The 15,636-nt window shown below is 42.1% G+C and overlaps 1 protein-coding gene across 5 annotated transcripts in view; it reads right to left on the bottom strand.

Moving 5' to 3' along the window:
* Eps8 (epidermal growth factor receptor pathway substrate 8) overlaps window positions 1–15,636 on the bottom strand; it is a 165,881-nt gene that overhangs the window by 42,273 nt on the left and 107,972 nt on the right. For all 5 annotated transcript variants that reach the window (XM_021189969.1, XM_021189967.2, XM_029534910.1 and 2 more), the window contains 6 exons: window positions 9,103–9,170; window positions 7,942–8,103; window positions 7,661–7,810; window positions 3,337–3,419; window positions 2,646–2,782; window positions 84–157 (listed from right to left, as the gene is read on the bottom strand). In XM_021189969.1, coding sequence (XP_021045628.1) covers window positions 84–157; window positions 2,646–2,782; window positions 3,337–3,419; window positions 7,661–7,810; window positions 7,942–8,103; window positions 9,103–9,170 — 674 coding nt within the window. The remainder of the gene's footprint in view (window positions 1–83; window positions 158–2,645; window positions 2,783–3,336; window positions 3,420–7,660; window positions 7,811–7,941; window positions 8,104–9,102; window positions 9,171–15,636) is intronic.

Genomic DNA, 15,636 nt, shown 5'->3' on the forward strand with positions numbered 1-15,636 from the left:
TCCTCCTCCTCCTCCTCCTCCTCCTCCTCCTCCCCCCAAAGCAGAAGGGCCAATGAGCTAAACCTGATTCAGGCGGTACTCACCACATCCCTGTCGATCCGGGCTGCCATCATCTCTGGCGTCTCTTCTTGCTCGTGGTACTGCCGGGGCTTCTCAACTGAAAAGAAAGGAGAATGGTCAGATTTTCTATGTTTGTTAAGACAATATCAATACAGGAATGAAAATGAGAAGACAATGAGAAAGAATTCCAGTTGCTGAGCAGGGAGCTCTCTGAAATAAACAAGTCAAAACGATGCTGATGGCCCCCAAGGTACATCTTGCAACAGTTACCAGGAGCACTGGGCACAGCTGGTGGACTGGCCTGCCAGGTTATGCCTCTGGCTGTCCAGCAAGCTTTCAGAATCTCTTGTCTTCTCCTTCCCTGAGCTGGGATTACAGACACTGACTATTCATTATTCCTGGCTGTTTTACCTGGGCACTGGGAATGCGATTCAGTTCCTCATGCTGGTGTAGCAAGCAATATACTAACTGAACTGTCTCCACAGCCTGGGCTGCTAGTCACCCCCACCCCCACATTCCAACCCTGTGACCACAATAAAAGCTTTGCAGTCCTGAGAGGACAGTGATTTCTCAATGGTCGTTGTAAGTCAGCATAAAACCCACAGCCTTTGGCTCACTGATCTTAAATCATATGCCTTGCGATAAATACTGAATACACGTCTCAGAAGCATTCAAAATGTCAAGAAAGCTTGATTGTGAATGTTAATCATGAGACCTCCATCGCAGATTCCTTCCTGAGGTGAGTCAGTCAGCACTATGGTAACGTGGACAGCTGGTGCGATGTATTTCAGAGTACATTAAATGCAAAGGCATATGGCTGGGGCAGGAGCAATAGATCACAAGGAGTAGAGGGAGAACTCATGATACATCATCATGACTCACGAGGTTTAGGGCAGAGAACTGACAAAACACACTGCAAACTCGGAATCCCAATTTCTCCTTTATGCCAACATTGCCCAGACGTGGAGCAGGGGCGAAAAGAAAAAGGAATCGCCGAGCACTTGAAACTCCAGTTTTAGCTATAACTATTCAAGCTCACTAGTCTGCATGGAGCCAGGCTTGGCAGTTGGCTGCTATTTTACACGTGGCTGCTGCTTGCTTGGTACGGTGGACCATGGAAGGCAGGAAATAAAACTAGAACCCGCCATTAGGAACTCCAAAGGGGGTCGAGTGTAGGGCCTCTTGCCTACAGTCACCACACTCTGGAAGCTGAGGCAGATGTGACCAGACTAGCCTGGGCTACATAGTGAACCCCCACAACATCCAGGGCTACACGGAAGACGATGTCTCACAGGAGGAATAGGTGTCTCCGAGAGACTCTACAACATCTTCTGAGGCGTACTCAGCAGAAGATACTATTTCCAAAATATTTTGGGATCCTGGCTACGACTGCCACCATTTTTCTAAACTCACTTTTGGAAGACAGGGTTCTAAGGGGCTGTGGTCAGAGCTGATGAAACCCTCAGAGGGAGGAGAAGGAGCCTCCTTTAGGACATTCCCAACTAAGATTCTCTGGCACTCACACAGAACTTTGTACACCATGTCTTGAGTTCAGTTTGAACAATTAGTGAGCTAGAAGTCTATCTCCTTGTAATTGTTACAGACAGGAATATTTTACACAAAACCTAGTAAGAGCTCAGAAATACCTGAGTGTATTCTTTTATTGTAAAATGATATTAGATTTCACATATGTTCCTACAACTCTATTCAGGATATCTCTAACTTAATACGTCTTCTCTTTACGTCAAGTCAGTTTTGACACCTAACACACACACAAAATAACAATAACAACTATCCAGACCCCCTCCACCAAAACTCGCCTTGGGTTCACAATAAGCATAGATAAATTGTAGTCTTTCAAAAATCATGTTATTTAATCTTTGGATTTGCAAAGAAAATTGATGGAAATGCATGTGATTCCTAAAGCAAACGTCATTAGCGTTCTTTGACAGAGATACTGACAATTCCTATGCTGACTGTGACAGTGACAACATCACTGGCTTTAGCATTCACAGAAACCTGTGGGTCATTATGTGTACTTTACAGTTGAGACTAAAGCACGAAGAGATGACCTCCATGGTCATATGGACAGACAGAACCAGGTCTTATTTCAGGTCTCAATTTTTAGCTCACAGGATTAAAAGTCCCTATCATTAAAGCCACTGCACACTTCAGCCTAAGGCATCATAGAGAAATCCAGCTGGAAGCTTCGTCCCTACCTGCAGAATATATAGTTTTAGAAGGTGTCATTCAGGCTGCTGGGGGAGAAAATGTTGAAAACAGTCTTGCCAGCAGTGACTCTATGAGTTACAGTGACCAATGTGACATCTGGTGCAATAGTCACATAGACATTACATGAGTAACCAGGCAGAAATGACTACAGTCCTCATAGAGTAACTATTAAATGGCTGGCCTGAATTCTCGTGGATAATAACCTGAACAGCAGCCAAGACTTACCTTCATAACATCTAAGATCTAGATCTTCAAAGTGAAGTGTAGCCTATGAACCAGCATGAGGACTTGAAGGGGGGAACGGCACCATAGCCCGAAGTGGCCCCTTGGAAGGGGTGGGTGCGGACACTTACCGTCACCCTGGTCGGCTGCCCAGGCAGACCAGGCTGCTACTCGACTCCTAACGTCCACCTGCGTGACCGTCCCTGGTGGCACAGGGGCAGGAGCCCTGGGAGGAGGGGGGATGCCAGGATCTGCTTTGGCAATCATCCTGAAAATGAAAAACAAATTATCCAACTGGGCTGTTACCATCTCCATATCTGTTAACAATGGTTCTCCCCACTGGTTCCATTTTCCCTTCAACCTCAGAAGTAACTGCTGGGGAAATCAGAATTCCTGGCCAGCTCTGCTGTGCTGTGTCTGCTGGTAAATTCCTGAGACACAGAAAATTTAAAATCCCTGGGAAGTGACGCTGATTTTTTTTTTTCTCTAGGTCACATGATATTTGAAAAGCCTATGGGCATATGGGAGACCTTGGGTCATCTCTTAAAACACCACACATTTTCTTTTTTTATGACTCTCTTGGACATCTACAGATGTCGGAGAAGCTATGTGGGAGACAGAGTTGACACATGGAGAAACAAGAAGGGGCAGACATGGACTGGCAAGGCAGCAGGAGCCTAAGTTGAGGTTAAAGGTTGCAATTTAGAAAATGGAATAATTCACCTCCATTGGAAATAACTTCCCTACACTTCCAGGAGAAAAATAAAAAACAAAGGAGGCATACTATTCAATCCATCCGCTCGCGCCATTTGATGCTCTTACCTCAGGGCCTCTGGCCGCCTCTTCTGCTTCCCGCCTTTACTGTCACTGATGGCGCTTTCAATATCTTCACTAATTAGGTTTGCCTGAAAGGAGAGATGAGTTATCCAGAAGGTCATACACTTGTCTGAGCTTTGATATAAAGATTAAGACAGAGAAAAAATATAAATTGTATTCATTGTTTGCATCAGTAAATATCTTGGTGTAACACAAATAGAAAGACTTTTTAATATCTACCATAAAAATATGACTCTGGTTTTCAATGGTGTATTTTATAATGACGGAACTCAAATGCTGATTTTTGTTTCTGTTTCTGTTTCTGTTTCTGTTTCTCTCTCTCTCTCTCTCTCTCTCTCTCTCTCTCTCTCTCTCTCAACAGTGTTTCTCTGTGTAGCCTTGACTGTCCTGTAACTCACTCTGTAGACCAGGTTGGCCTCAAACTCAGAAATCCGCCTGCCTCTGCCTCCCAACTGCTGGGATTAATGTCGTGCGCCACCACTGCCTGGTACAAATTCTGAATTTTAAGGTTAATCTATGTCCAGATTCTACTTAAACATTCCTCCCCGAGAGCCCAGTGGAGAAAGGCAACTGCGGAAAGGACACGGGTGAGTGTCTCTGCTTCTCAGGGAGGAAGGAATGTCAGGGAGGATGTGCAGGGCTGGTGGATCCTTCCCCTTTTCCCCTTCCACAGGGGGAACCTCTTAACTTACTGACAGTCACCGGGCCCTACAGAGCCACCAGAGCTTAAGGCAAACCTCTGGGTCAGTGTCTGCAGTGTCCCTGGATGGATGCCTGGTGAAGGCTGGGTTCCAGCCTTCAAACAGCATGGTGGAAGGAGGACATCAGGCTGTGCTCTTACAGGACACTGGGATTGCCAGGTACTTCCTGTCTCTCTCTCATCACTTCCTGCTTCCCTCCCGTGACGTGAACAGCAATTCTACCACACCCTTCCTTACTACCATGGCCTTTCCCACCGCAGGCCCAAAGGCAATGCCCCAAGTAACCGTGGATCTGAAGCCTCCTCCGAAGCCATTAGGAAAACAGACCTTCTCTCTTTGCAAGTTGCTCAGCTCCATGATTTGCCACCAGGATGGAAAACTCATTCAGCTCTACATTCACAGGCTAAGTCTCAATTCTATATTGTATCCGTTTTGATAGCCACTTTATTATTCCATTTCAGGTAAAAGTTAACTATCTGCCACCACAAACTTTCCCAACATGTTCCCAACAAGACCAACGATTAGATTTTCTTGGGAATTCAAGTGAGTTTTGTAGATAAGGTGTTAATTTTTCTTTGTTATGAAATTTATCTGTAGCCTGTAATTATCACTGTATATGAGGATGTTGCTCATGTATTTATCTCCTATTTTGGGGCTTGTGTGCTCTGTGTAATTATGTACATTTTTCTCAGATATATGAGTCACGTATTCTGTAACAGTCAGCACTGGTGAGCATAAAAAATTAGAACTGATGGGAGACCTCAAGATCATGTAGTTTGAGAGAAAGTGTACACACACACACACACACACACACACACACACACACACACACACAGAGGTATACACGTGACCACCCACATATGCACAGTGATTACATAAAGGAAGTCAGAGGACAACCTCAGGTGATAACGTTCACCTTTGACCTTGCCAGAGGCGAGTCCCTTGCTGATTACCCCTACATAAGCCGGTCCAGCTGGTCTGGAGCTTAGAGAAATTCTCCTGTCTCTGCATCCCATCTCCCTGCAGGTGTGTGAGGATTACAGATACAAACCACTGCAGCTGGCTTGATGCAGGTTCTGGGGATTTCAACTTCAGTTCTTAGTCTTTCATCCATGAAGAGTCTCCCCAGCCCTTGTTTTGTCTCCTTTCTAGTTAATTCTCTGAGGGAAACTAGGAGAAGTAGCCTGGCCTGCATCATGTTCATGGTGAGGTAATGCTGCAATGGACCCCAGTACATTGTCTTTTCCTTAGAACATTCTAGCCCAACACATTCCATACTGTCAACTAAGGCCAAAGCCCTCTATTATATGGAGGATTAAACTGGAGTTGTCTAGAACCTTGAACTATGAAAAATGTTGCCATCGTTAAAGGAGGCAAGTGTACCACATAGCATTCAATAATAAAAAGTTACACTCAAAAACTGTTATCGCAAGATGTTCTGCACACAGACTAGTTACACATCACAGTATCAAGGCTCATGCATTTTTAAATTAGTGAGGAATGCATGCCTCATGAAAAGAAATGTGGCACAAAGGGTGAGTGGGTTTCCTCATTTTTAGTGGTCTGAGCTATGGTGTGTACAGAGCATTGTCCAGGAAATTTACTTGGAGCCATGGCTGTCACAGTCCCCTAGGGAAGGAAGCCCTTTCATTCCATATCCCAGAGGCTGAAGTCTGGGACCTTTACTCAGGACAGTAACTCACACTTAAGTCAGACTTAGAAGCAGGGACACAAACACAAACTTTAAACGTCTTTTGAGTCAGTATTTTTCATTGGTTTGCAAGTCTCTGAACTGGGCCAACAAGATGGCTCAGTGTTTGAGTATTCTTGCTGCCAAGCCTCAGGACCTGAGTTTGATCCCTGGAATTCCCATGGTAAAAGGTGATAACCAATTCCTACAAGTTGTCTTCCGACCTCCGTATGTGATAACCCTCCTCAATAAATACAAAAATTAAAGAAGCAAAATCCATTAATAAAATTTTACTTTTTTTTCAGAGCAAAATATCCACTTCAACGTTGTTTGCTTTAACATATCTAAATCCTCAAAAACCATTAAAATAATTAATGAATTCAAAAAAATTACAGTCTGTAAAAAGCTGATGAATTTCAAACTATAAGTTACTTAAATAGTACAGTTCTTTCAAGTAAAACTTGTATTATAATCATCTGTGGAATACATTAAAATTAGGAAAAATTACAAAATATATTGCTAAAGATAATCTGCATCTACCATGGTTTAATGTCAAAGGAACGCTGGTGAGATCAAAGGGTTTTCTTGTGCTGGTCTAAAATTTCTTTACAAGATCAAAGTCACAAGTAAAGCAGTGCTCTAGGAGGAGACAGAGGTGGCCAGAGTGAGAACTGTCCCTCCATTCCCTGTGTTTCACTGGGTCCCCATAGGGTGCTCACTGGGGAAGAGCTTTGAGATTAAAAGTCTATGGCCACTTTCAGTTGGCTCTCTCTGCTCCTAGCTCCTGCTACCACACCTGCTGTGTGTTGCCATGACTACCCAGCAGGACAGACTCCTATCCCTCTGGATCTATCAATTCAAATAAACCCTTTCCTCTCCTAAACTGATTTTGGTCAGTTTGGTCAGCCACAGGAAAGAAACTAATCAACCGCAGAAAAGTTCTCTTTTAGAGAAACCAGCTCAGAAAGTACAGGTATCTAATGTTGAAGATAAATTCTTTATCTTAAGGTTCAATAAATTATAATCCCTGACAAATTACGTGGACTGTGAAACATAGATTTGGGGTCTCAAGTATATTATTCTTGCTAACTCTGCCCAGCTATTTCTCATGGCGCTTAGGGAATCCCAAATGCTGAGTAACTTTCCAAGTCACATAATTAAATGGCAAGCTTCCTATCAATACCACAGGGCATTGTAAGGATCTCACTGAAACAATCGAAACAATACAAGCTCCGAGGTTAACAAGGAAGAAAACAGAGTTGTAGCATACTTATTGCCTATCTATTTAGTATATGTGCCGCAGAAGCAAGCATAATGCATAATTTTTTAATGATCTATTTTTTAATTATGTACACAGAGCCCCTGATGAGAATTTCATACACCGGTACACTTTGTAAACAAGATAAACAACACGTATCTATGTTTGTTTGATACTTTTGAACAGGTTTCTGACTGGCAGCAATCCTCCTGCCTCACCCTCCTGAGTGGTACAAGTAGGGGACATCTTACTACACCTTAGGTTGAAAAAAAATGAAGAAAATTTCCTCTTTTGTTTACCTGACTGGAAATCTATAGGAGACACTTAGATACTGATTTTCTTCATCACATTCTCAAAATGTTAAACTCTAGCAACTGATAGCTGTATAATCAAGATTGAAAGTTGCAGAATATTGCTCTAGAGGGTTGAGCGAGGGACAGGGACCTGAGATTTGCCTCAGCAGTTGGGAACACTTGCTGTTCTTGCAAAGGGTGGGAATTTGGCACCAAGCACCCACATCAGGCTGCTCGCATTTATAATCCCAGCTCCTGGTGATTGGACACCTTCTTCTGCCCTCACTGGGCATTCATACACACACACACACACACACACACACACACACACAACACTAAAATCAATGGGAAGCTGAGGCACTCTTACCTTGACCTCATCACACTGGAAAAGGTGAAGGTCCGGCTTGTTCTGCGTTGGCTCTTTGCACACCAAGGCGAGAATGGAGTCATAGCTGCATGCATGGACCACTGCTTGACAATGCGAGATTGTGTTTAGAGGAAAATTCTCCAATTCGTTCTGTATAAAAGGAGTAAATATTTGACAGTGTCAAACCATCACTTGTGTTCCAAGAATCTATTCTGACCGCACACGTTGGTATCGGCGGTGCACTCTTGAAGACTAACGTGGCATAAGCTTCCCCGACTTGCCTTTGACTCTAAGTCAATCAGGCTCACAGCCCGGTCATCCACTTGGAGAATCATGTCTTGAGTCCACACTTTGCCCTTGGCATCCAGCAACTTCAGCTTTCTTATTCCATCCTCGACAGTGATCATAGCATCTTTCCGGTCCAGCACAAAGGTGGTCAGGTGCTTATGTTCAATAAAAAAAGGACAGAAAAGAAAAACTTTGAACACACAAATAAAACCCTCTCCATAGGTATTTTCCAAAAGGAGGAAGAATTTGCATAACAGAAGTCAGTGAGGAGAACCAAAGGCTTGACTTAACACACTACAACAACCTCAGTGACTCTGCTGACAGGGTGGAGTTGAGTGGCCTTTTTCTGTTGAACACAGAAAACAATGCCTTGATTTGTATGATCCCTGAACCTGTGTCATGCTGAGTCACATGGGGCTGCAACCACATGGTATTAAGAGGAGTTCTGAGCAATGAAACATAAACATAAATAGCATCTCCTTACATTAATGACCCCACCCCTGTTACTCAGAGAGCTACTTCAAGGCTGCACGAGAGAGCAGCATTTCCAGCGGCAGCAGCTACAACAGGGACAGAGCCACCCGGTGCCTCAGCTAGGATTCTGGTCTCTATCAACCGCCCCGTCTGCCCTCTCCTGAAACCACTTCACTGACAATCAGTGGTTCAGTTTTAATTAAGTATGTTTGAGATGAGCAGCAAACTGAAAACAGCAACTTGAAGATGACGTCCCTGCTTCCATGTTTTCCACTATAAACAGGGGTCATTGTGATTCCAATTAAGAGCAAATATCTTACAAAGTAAAATAGAAACTAGGGTTTAATGAAAGGTAGTGATGACACCAGATAAAACTAAATATAAAACAGAACCACTTGGTGCATCACAGCTTCATGTCAGTGTGAAATGGAAGCCTTCCTCCTGTATTAATTGGGCTCACAATGGCCAGTGAATATGTTATTATTTCAATCTATTTTGAAACACAAATTCTCACCTGTAACATCTCAGTTTCACAAAAGAAGGGAAACATCTTAAAGGAAGACCCATACAACTTAAAACACATCCTATTTAAATGAAAAGAAACACAGCTCTGATTTTGCTCCTGATTTGTATGTCCCTTAAGAGTCACAATTAGTATTGGCAAGAGCAAAGCTTCTTACTTCCACTCGGTACTGGGACACGTCCGACACACTGCTGACACTGTCTCGGGCATAGTTCTTCCTTTGTTCTGAAAGGTAAGTTTTGAGAAGCCATTATTTATCTACTCATAGGCTTGAGTTCCTAGGTTGGAGTCACATGGCACCTCTGAAGCAAGTCTATCTCACATATGAATGCGGTAGCTGTCGAGTCCCCACTGTGAATTCTGTCTGAAAGCACTCATTACTCACAGGCGAGCCCAAGGTCATGAGAAAAACTAACAGTGTGCAGGAACCTTTGGGCCCAACTTAAATCCTCGGCTTCCAAAGGTCAAGATTATAAATTTCCTAGGTTTTAAAGATTTTTAAAAATTGTATGAATGCAGGTGTGTGTGTGTGTGTGTGTGTGTGTGTGTGTGAGAGAGAGAGAGAGAGAGAGAGAGAGAGAGAGAGAGAGAGAGAGAGAGAATCCATGCACATTAAGTGCCAGATCCTGAGGAGGAGCTGGATCCTCGGCAGCATCCTGGGTACAGGCAGTTGGGACCTGGCCAATGTAGGTGCTGGGAACTGAACTCTGAGTGTCCACAAGAACAATACACACACTTAACCACAAAGCCAACCCTCCAGCTCCCACATTGTAAGTGGTCTAGGAGAAAAAAGTCATCTAATGTATAGAGTTTTATCAATCAGGAACCTACTGTTCATAAATTTAAAAAAAAAAAAGTTTCCAAATTTCATCTGTTGCTGCACTTAGGTCAAAACAGAAGCGCAGATTCTGCCCTAGGTACCGTACTGCATAAAGGGGACGGCCCTGCTAGCACGGACACCAGGAGGACCTTCTCCTTTCACAGCATCCAAATGGGGGACAATGTGAGAGGGGATTCCACACTGATTCAAAGACGAGGATTGCCACAAATCTTAACCGCTGTCACACATCAAGAGAACACAGAAACGAGAGACTCAGAATTACAGACACAAACTAGAAGGGAAAACGAGGCAGCTAAGGAGGCAGCAGTTGCATCCAACCACTCAAAAGGCAGAAGGGCCTTTCTTTTTAAGGTACTGCAAAAGCAAAAAAAAATTTTTTTCAAAAATTATCAATATTTGATATTTGTTAATTTCCAAGCAAGGAACTGATTTGGAAATTCAGGATTGCTTTATTTCTTCTCGGGCAGAATTCTTGGATGGAAAGAACCTTGTGTGATCAGGGGACTCTGTGCTTCTAAATCTAGTTTTGAGTTTATCCCTAAGTAAGAAACTAGGTTTAGGTAAGATTATTAATGGTCTGGGTCTTGGAGAATTTACTGTAAAATACTAGATTAAACAAGTTAAATGTAAAGTACCCTAAAGCCTTAAACCTTTGGCAAACTTAAATGTTTGTCTTAGGTGTACATAGGAGTGTGTATGTAAAAAATATGTCATATGTATTTATCCATCCACATATATATACATATATATAAATGTATATATACACACACATGTATATATGTACATGTATATATCCATATATATAAACATGTTTCTTTCTACTCTCAGGAGCCCCTACACTGAAAGGGTCTGTAAAACTTAAATGAAGACCAAGCAGAAAAGTATAAATTAGATATTCAGACCCTAAACAGTAGAATCAAATGTTTTTAAAACCATAATGAATGACTGATTTACAACTGTATGGAAGCAATGATCTTCTTGCTTATATTTATCCAGGAGACTCTGTGCTCCTTTTGACACCACTTGCATTGAGCCCGAATCAATGCAGTCTATGCTGGTTTTGCTTTTGCAGCACTAAAATGATTCAATGAAAGCACACCACCACACACAGTAGCACACCACCACACACAGTAGCACACCACCACACACAGTGGCTACCTCTCTTTTTCTGTTTGGATGACGATCTGAAGAAGTACGCTCCATCTGTTCCTACCAAAATAATGTGGTCAAAAGAAAGAGCTGCCTATGCCTACAGTTTCCCCCAGCATTCGAAGGCCACACCTTCGCTTGTAATTATATCTCACATGTAAAGCAAACAGCTTTCCTCTTAGCTGAGGATCAATGTGAGCTACTAATATGTGGATATCAGTTTTGGGGAAAACCCTCTACTACACATGGGACACAATGAATGACTTATGAAGACATCTGGCAAGAACACTACTTCAAAATCACAGGTTCATCAGCTTCTCACTCAACTCTCCAGAGCATGAGAGTGGTTATCGTCCTCTGATTTGACCTGTGGATAGCAGAGGGAATGGCCTCGGTTGCCATGGTACCCGATGACTAGGTGATATGGTGGCTCCAGGATGTTCGAATGCTTGACTGGGTCTTCCAGATAAAAATGATTGGCAAACACAGGTGAAGGGTCAAAATACTGTATGACATTTGTGTTACAAAGAAGAGGAGAAAGTTCATCCCCCAGGTGTCAGAATGCACAGTATCTCAACCCCAGGAAGACATAATTTACAGGAGCAGAAAATGATTAACATGATGGCAACTGATCCCTCTGACCACCAGATGGTGAGCTATTGTTCCTTATATTTCTAACTTGCTATTTTTTTTTTTACCATGCTTCACAATGAATAAGATGTATGTCACTGAAAAGTACCTTCAAAGGACCCTAAAATATATTAATGTCATAAAAATGGTTTAGAAAGAATACCATTCTGGTGATATAAAGTCAAGAAATACAGTTCACTATTAAAATTTTAATAGGCAATTTTGAAAGGACACACCTGAAAGTCAATTACAGTGTCTCTTCTGAAGAGAATCCTATGCACTTCTGGGTTCAGTGGTAAAGAGCACTCTGGCTCCTAAGCTGGAGACCTTAAAGAGCTATGCAACAGCTTGAGAAGAGAAGCGTGAATGGAGGCCTCCACTGAAGCTATCAAGAAGAAGCCACAGAAAACCAGCACTTTCTCTAACACTGGTTCTGATCCTTGGCTGCCTATGACTGTGGGCTAAAGCCAATTTGTGGGCCCCACTCTAAAAAGTCCCCTGTACTAGACTAGGGTTCATCAGGCCGCTGGGATTTATAAGGCTCCTGGACACTCTGGGATGTGGAGCCTGGGACATAAGCTTCTACTCCAGAATGCATGAAACATCACGTAATCTACAGTGTGCCCCTGAGAGTCAACGCTGCCATTCATGCTAGGATGCAAGGACCAGACAAATGTCACATTAACTAACACATAAATAAACCTAGGTGTGGAGTTTTGCATTTCTCAATTCCCTGTACAAAACCCAGCATCTCTCCATCATCTTTTCTGCTTTCTTCCCCCTCCCCCATGCCCCACTTTCTCTATTTCAAAATAAAATTATACCTAGGAACAACTTTAATTTCTTTGGATAACACTGATTGTGTTTCTTTTTTTTTTTTTTTTTCCTATTAGGCTTAATCCCATGGAGCAAAACACACAAACATATTCTGACAGATTAGATTCAATAACCAATGAGAAAAGTTCTTAGCAGGTCATCTTAGCAGTATGCTAATATGCTCTTACACAAACTACCAACCAACTTTGGGGTCAGAAACTACAGTTCCATTTAACTGTTTAGTTTGTATAACTGCACCTCCTCAGATAAACTGGCATTGGTCCTCATGCTTGCTTTTATCTATTTTGCTCTCGATGGCAACATTTCAAAGGGTTAAAATTCAGACACAGCAGTTGAGACTGAAAACTTTCAATTTTTCATTCTCTAAAAGTAAGACAACTAATCAGAAAACACAACAAAGAGGAGCTGTGGAGAATGTCTTTATCTAAATAAAGCTAAAGGCTACAGTTCATATTGCTGTATTCTTAGCAGCAGCAACAAAATTCAATCAGTAACAACTCTAAAAAATTCAGGAAGTCCCTGAAACTGACCAGATTTGCTAGGCCCTTCCCTGTTAAAGTAAGCAATAAAGGCTCAGAGTCACTCTCAGGGGAGCAAAGCTGAGCTGCAAAGATGCCTCTGAGACCAGACCAGCTGACTGGAAGAAGCAGAGACTAGTTAAACCGCCCGGAAGAGGTTTAGATCATCTGAGGAATGGACATTTTCAACTTGAGTCACTTGAAGGTTGTGCAGTGTGCTCCAGGTTCCCACCTTTGTAAACTGTCAAGCATGCTGGTGTGGGCTTTGGTGATATAGCTCTTTATTTCTGCTTCTGTAAATGACCCTCTCACCCATATTCCTGTAAGTGACCTCAGTAAAACTCATGGTTCCCCAAGCTGGACTTCCCAGGTATCTGCACTTTGGTCTGGCATAGGTTCCCTATCTGGTGTGCATAGACACGTGTGCTGCATCTCCCCAGGAAAAGTTTCATCACACAACAGTACCATATACGTACCTCATGTCTGCAGAGCCTAGTGGAGGATCTCTTGGTACTAGAATGGTTGTGAGTCAGTTATATGGGTCCTGGGAATTGAAGCTAGGTCCTCTGAAAGAGCAGTAAGTGCTCTTGATCCCTGAGCCACTTTTCCAGTCCCAGGGTGTCTACTTTGTTCATATTACTGAAACTTCTGATTCACTTGCTTTGTCACAGTCTAACCCAAAACACAGTCACATGCCTGTCTTTAGTGAATGAAAGACAGTGAAGGTCACATGCTATTTTAAAATAATGCCCCACATCATTATTAAACCTTAAAGGTTCTTCTGCACATAAAGGGGGAGTGGTAGTAATGGTAACAGCCAGAGGTCAGCTGGAGAAGGCCATTTCCTCCAGTCACTGCGTGCATCCCCAGGATCAAACTCAGATCCTCAGGTGTGACAGTGGGAGCTTGTACCTGCCAAGCCATGGCTCTGCCCCACAAATTAGTAATCTTCTTCTTGACATGGTGGGTGTTCCTTTTTTTCATCTTATTTCTGAAGGCTTTACTTTGCACTCTCCAGTTACCACCAAGCTCCTAGGAGTTTATTAATTCTTTATATCCATTTTATAAGTAGTTATTGAGCAGAGATTATATATGAGCAGCTATGCGAATCACTAAGCACAGGGAAGCCTGTGGTGAACAAGTCAAATAGAAGCCACCTTCATGGGCTGATTGTGTACATTAGATTCACATTGCTTTTTTTTTTTTTTTTTATAATATCCACACACTCTTGCCTATAATATCTGAAAAATACTATAATGGACTTTTCAGAGCATGGTTCAAGGCTCGGGTCCTCGTGAAACCCCTGCTAGCCACACCCCTGCTGGCCACACCCCATCAAGCAAAACTGCTATCTACTTTCTGGCCTCCAAGCAGACTTGAAAAACATTCCCATGAATATTTTATTTGACTTGAATTAACATTATATTACTATATTTATACTACCTTATATATTAATGCATCTATGGTAAAGTATATAATATGTATAAAGTATATATTATAGTATAGTAAATTTAATTAATATTTTGTTAGCCTTTACTACCACACTTTTCTTCTATCTATGGATAGACAGTTTTCTCAGCAACATTTGATAAGAGGCTATCATAACTACATTGTATACTTTGGGTATCTTTGTTGAGACTCAGATCACTGTAGCCCTGTGGGATTTACCTCCAGTTCCTTTATTCTCCTCCATTGGGTCACATGTCTGGGTTCGTTACTATGGCTCTATAGTATAATTTGAATTCAAGAATTCCATTATCTCTAGCTGGATTTTTTTTTTCCTCAGGACTGCTTTGTCTACTTGGTGCCTTTGGTGCTTCTGTATGCATCTTAGGATTATCTCTTCCATGTCTTTGAAGAATGACATTGGAGTCTTGTTGGGGATTGCAGTGAATTCAAAGATGCTTTAGGTAGCATGGCTACGTTCACAACAGTAATTCTGCCAATCCATGAACATGGAATGTCTTCATGTCTTCTAATGCCTTCTTCAATTTTTTTTTTCAGTGTTTTAAAGTTTTCACTGTAGAAGTCTTTCACTTGCCTGATTCAGTGATCTTGGCTATTTATTTTTATTTGTGAGGACACTGTGCGTGGGATTATTTTCCCAACTTATTTCCCAGCATATTCAGTATTGATGTATAGAAGAGTAACTGATTTTTCATTCTACTGCTGTAAGAGTTTACTGTGAGAGGCATTAGGGTCTTTTCAGCACAAAGGGATGGCCTGCCTTCTTCTTCTTACATGCATGTCTTTCATTCTTTCATCTTGCCTTACCTGACTGTGAATGATGTTGGTGGATTTTGATAAAGGTGTAATCTGTACCCATCGAGATAGTTATGCATTTCCCCCATTTTACGCATGTGCTGTTTTATGTTTATTGGTGTACATGCGCTGAAAACAGCCTTATATTTCAGAAATGAAACCAACATGCCCATAGGCTATGATATTTTCACTGTGTTGCTGAATTCTAATTTGCAAGTATTTTATTGAGAATTTTTGGATCCATGTTCATCAAGGAAACTGATTTATAGTTCCACTTTTGTTATGCCCTTCTCCAATTTTATTATCAGAATAATACTGACGACATAAAAAGAGTTTGATGGTGTTCTTTCTCCTTCTGCTTAGGGGACAGCATGGGGAGCCTTCTAAGGGCTAATAGAACTCAGAAGGGAATCCAATGCATTCCTAGGCTCTTTTCTGCTTGAAGACTTGAAAA

Source organism: Mus pahari, chromosome 2 (assembly GCF_900095145.1).
Source record: "Mus pahari chromosome 2, PAHARI_EIJ_v1.1, whole genome shotgun sequence".
In the NCBI taxonomy this organism is placed as follows: domain Eukaryota; kingdom Metazoa; phylum Chordata; class Mammalia; order Rodentia; family Muridae; genus Mus; species Mus pahari.